Source organism: Oncorhynchus tshawytscha, linkage group LG13 (assembly GCF_018296145.1).
Source record: "Oncorhynchus tshawytscha isolate Ot180627B linkage group LG13, Otsh_v2.0, whole genome shotgun sequence".
Classification (NCBI taxonomy): domain Eukaryota; kingdom Metazoa; phylum Chordata; class Actinopteri; order Salmoniformes; family Salmonidae; genus Oncorhynchus; species Oncorhynchus tshawytscha.
The window spans coordinates 73,271,209-73,275,495 of NC_056441.1; the positions used below are offsets into that span (position 1 = coordinate 73,271,209).

A 4,287-nucleotide genomic window follows, 5' to 3' on the forward strand; every position below is an offset into this window, starting at 1 on the left:
TCAAGGCCTACCTTCAAACTCAGTGCCTCTTTACTTGACGTCATGAGGAAATCAAAAGAAATCAGCCAAGACCTCAGAAAAAAAATGGCAGACTTCCACAAGTCTGGTTCATCATTGGGAGCAATTTCCAAACACCTGAAGGTACCACGTTCATCTGTACAAACAATAGTACGCAAGTATAAACACCATGGGACCATGCAGCCGTCATACCGCCCAGGAAGGAGACACGTTCTGTCTCCTAGAGATGAACGTACTTTTGGTGCGAAAAGTGCAAATCAATCCCAGAACAACAGCAAAGGACCCTGTGAAGATGCTGGAGGAAACAGGTACAAAAGTATCTATATCCAGAGTAAAACGAGTCCTATATCGCCATAAGCTGATAGGCCGCTCAGCAACGAAGAGGCCACTACTCCAAAACCGCCATAAAAAAGCCAGACTACGGTTTGCAACTGCACACGAGGACAAAGATCATACTTTTTGGAGAAATGCCCTCTGGTCTGATGAAACAAAAATAGAACTGTTTGGCCAAAGGAGGAAAAAGGGGGATGCTTGCAAGCCGAAGAATACCATCCCAACAGTGAAGCACGGGGGTGGAAGCATCATGTTGTGGAGGTGCATTGCTGCAGGAGGGACTGGTGCACGTCACAAAATAGATGGCATCATGGCGAAGGACAATTATGTGGATTTATTAAAGCAACATCTCAAGACATCAGTCAGGAAGTTAAAGCTTGGTCGCAAATGGGTCTTCCAAATGGACAATGACCCCAAGCATACTTCCAAAGTTGTGGAAAAATGGCTTAAAGACAACAAAGTCAAGGTATTGGAGTGGCCATCATAAACTCTGACCTCTATCCTGTAGAAAATTTGTGGGCAGAACTGAAAAAGCGTGTGCGAGCAAGGAGGCATACAAACCTGACTCAGTTACACTGTGTCTGTCAGGAGAAATGGGATAAAATTCACCCAACTTTTTGTGGGAACCTTGTGGAAGGCTACCTGAAACGTTTGACCCAAGTTAAACAATTTAAAGGCAATGCTACCAAATACTAATTGAGTGTATGTAAACTTCTGACCCACTGGGAATGTGATGAAATAAATAAAAGCTGAAATAAAACATTCACTACTATTATTCTGACATTTCACATTCTTAAAATAAAGTGGTGATCCTAACTGACCTAAGACAGGGAATTTTTACTAGGATTAAATGTCAGGAATTGTGAAAAACTGAGTTTAAATGTATTTGGCTAAGGTGTATGTAAACTTCTGACTTCAACTGTATATATATTTATGTTTCATTTGGTACTTTAACTATTTGCACATCATTACAACACTGTATATAGACATAATATGACATTTGAAATGTATTTTTATTTTGGAACTTGTGTAATGTTTACTGTTCATTTTGTTTATTGTTCATTACATTCTAATTAGCATCATAAAATACATTCCTTTTCTTTCACACTATTGTTCTACCTCACTTTGGTTTGGCATGTTGTCAATGGAGTGAGTTGTGAGCATTATGGCCTGCAGCAGGGCTGATATGGTATGGTGTGTGGGTGGGAGCCTGGGATGGGCTATAGTAGCATTGTCGTCATAGCGATTGGGAGAAATCCCAGCATTCTTCATGGTCGTTTCCCAGGACTCCTATCACATGGGAAGATCTCCAGTGGGTGGGATGGTTTGGCCTAATCTTACCGTATGATGACTTTTCAGATATAGGGTGCTGGTTCGAATCTCCGAGCCAACTAGGTGAAAGATCTGGCAATGTGCCCTTGAGCAAGGTACTTAACCCTGTTTTCTCCTTTAAGTGGCTCTGGATAAGAGTGTCTGCTAATTGTGCTAAATTATGTAATTGTAAATAATTCAAAATAAATAATCAGCTAACTGCCTGAAAAAATAGCTTCTTATTTTATAAATTAGTATGTCAACACTTCAGAACAAATAAGACATTGCAAGGACAGTAAACCCTATGTTGTGTTGATTCTACTGAAATGACTGCTGTTCCCCAGCAACAGGTGGGGTAAAACTACTGCAGCACTGCCCCCTTTTGGAGAAAACTAGATATTGCAACAAAGTTTTTTCAAAATAAAAACATGTATTTCCCAAGAAGAGTAAAGAAGAACCATATCTCTTAAACAGATCATTATTTTTCAACTCTTTTTTTTTCTTCTCTTCAATTTACACAACAACCCCAAGTAAACCTACATAGACATTATGAACACTGCACAGTGAAATCATTAGGCTACATCTTAAGAGGATTTCGTTACAGAAAATATATTTCAAGTGGGTTCCAGGTACGTTTCAATACTCAGAACCGGATGGTTAGAGAGCAATTGTTCCATATGTCAAGCTAAACTTTATCAGTCTTTAACTTCACGTATTTCCTATATGACGGAGAGGGATGGAAAGTCTACAGTTTTTTGCGTTTATTTCCCCTCTGATCATCTGTTCTGAGCGTCACAGTTCCTCTCCGAGTATCTGTATCTCTGCGGAGTCGTCGCTGTTGTCAGTAGAACTGCCCTTCAGGGTCTCGTCCGGTCCCTCCGCGGTCCCGCTGTCCGACTCCTCCTCGATGGCAAAGCGCGCGTCGGCGGAGGAGCACAGTGAACTGACACTGGTTTGTTCAATGGAGAACAGGGCGCAGGCCAGAGGGGAGCTCAGGACCCTTCCTTCATTGACATCCTGGCTCCCCGCGGAGAAGGGAAGCGATACCTGGAAGGAGGTCATGGTGATGCTGTGCTTCTTTTTCAGCGCGCCCCATTCCCGCTGCTCCTCCTCGTGCACCAGGCGCGTAAAAACGTTCGACCTTCTCTTCTCCCGCCTTTTGGAGCGAACATAGCCCAGCATTATACCAACGAGGAAGACTCCATAGAAGGAGATTACTATGAAAATGTACACGTATGCGTTGCCGTTGCTTTTGTCGGTTTGGGAAGCATCATTAGCCCTCTGCAGGGGAAGAACTTGGTGCGTTGTGAAGTTGTGTGACTTCTCCATCCTCAGTGGAGTTTGAGGTGGAATGAAACGTTTCCTGTAAAAATAGATAAATTACAGAGGTTATGATATTGTTTCTTTACCCACACTTTTACAAATGATATCCAAATGAAACTTGAATAAGACATAACTTAGTTAACAATGGCCTATTGTTACTAATGATACACTACTTATCCAACTTACCGAGCAACAGAACGGTGGAACATGTGAACCCAGCAGTGTGATCCGTGTCCTCGTGGGAGGGTGCGCCTATCGAATGTAACAGGATATCCAAGTGCGTGGGAATATTTATATGGCGACCTTGGGACGTCACTAATCACGTGAGTGGACTGTAGTGGAGAGGCAAATTTTGGCCCAATGTCAAATTACGGAGTGGACGCAAATTTCAGAGTGTCCTCTGCCCAGACAAAAATTGGACAAACTATGGTTATCAGATTTTGAAACCCTATGTTCCAATTCTGTTAAATTACTAAACAAAACACGTTGATTCTTAGTGGGCTATTACTACACATTCACCTACATGTTAAATGCTCATATTACAGAAAATTAAACAGAATTGAACCACTTAATTAAGCAACAAATTGTTTTGGATAGTGCTAAAGGGAAGGGTTTGGAAATGTTTGCCTCAAATTACTAGGCAATGACAAATGACGATGGGAGGCACAATTGTTTAATTTGATTAGCCTGGTCCCTTTTGAGCTTATTGGAAAAATGAAGTTCAAAGAGTTTGTTCTTACAGCTCAAACAGAACTTTCTCACGCAGTCATCATCATCATTACCACCTAACGTGTGTCACCAATCACTGCTTTATTATGGGTCTAATTGTAATGGACGACATAATGGACAACAGCCTAATTTATCAATTTGCACTCAAATAACGCAGGACAGCTCTGATAGACCAAACACAATCTTTATTTATTTCTTCATGTAATCAATTCCAAGGCAAATTACTTATAAATACAATTGATGCACTTATGTTACAAGGCAGATTCCCCAGACAAACAGGGAGAGGATTTCCAAAACGGGTCTATATTATAAAGCTTCAATAGATTTAACATATTCATTTTTGAATGATCTCTGCCCCTCATATACTGTGTGTACAGTATACAGGAAAACATCTGAAATGCATGTTATTCTGGGTTACAGTAACACATACTGTCAAGAAACTATATATTTCATTACTGTGTACAGCATTGTTATTAAAATATTTCCTATATGTAGTTATCCACTTGAAATCACAAGAAAAGGCAACAGGTGTCATGTGTGGAATGATGTTCTACAGAGCAATGTTTGTACCAT

At 40.8% G+C, this 4,287-nt stretch overlaps 1 protein-coding gene across 1 annotated transcript; it reads right to left on the reverse strand.

The window, feature by feature from the left end:
* Window positions 1-1,345: 1,345 nt before the first annotated feature.
* LOC112247378 (potassium voltage-gated channel subfamily E member 4-like) lies at window positions 1,346-3,294 on the reverse strand. The gene is made up of 2 exons (XM_024416129.2): window positions 3,172-3,294; window positions 1,346-3,025 (listed from the first exon to the last, which is right to left on the reverse strand). Exons 1-2 carry the CDS (start codon window positions 3,192-3,194, stop codon window positions 2,455-2,457), a joined length of 594 nt encoding a protein of 197 aa, XP_024271897.1. The 5' UTR covers window positions 3,195-3,294; the 3' UTR covers window positions 1,346-2,454.
* Between the last annotated feature and the right edge of the window lie 993 nt (window positions 3,295-4,287).

Excerpts from the sequence above, each read along its gene's own strand:
- LOC112247378 (XM_024416129.2), bottom strand. The coding sequence starts at position 3,194 with ATGTTCCACCGTTCTGTTGCTCG. Across the intron at positions 3,026-3,171 it reads TTCCACCGTTCTGTTGCTCG|GAAACGTTTCATTCCACCTC; the intron begins GTAAGTTGGATA and ends CTATTTTTACAG.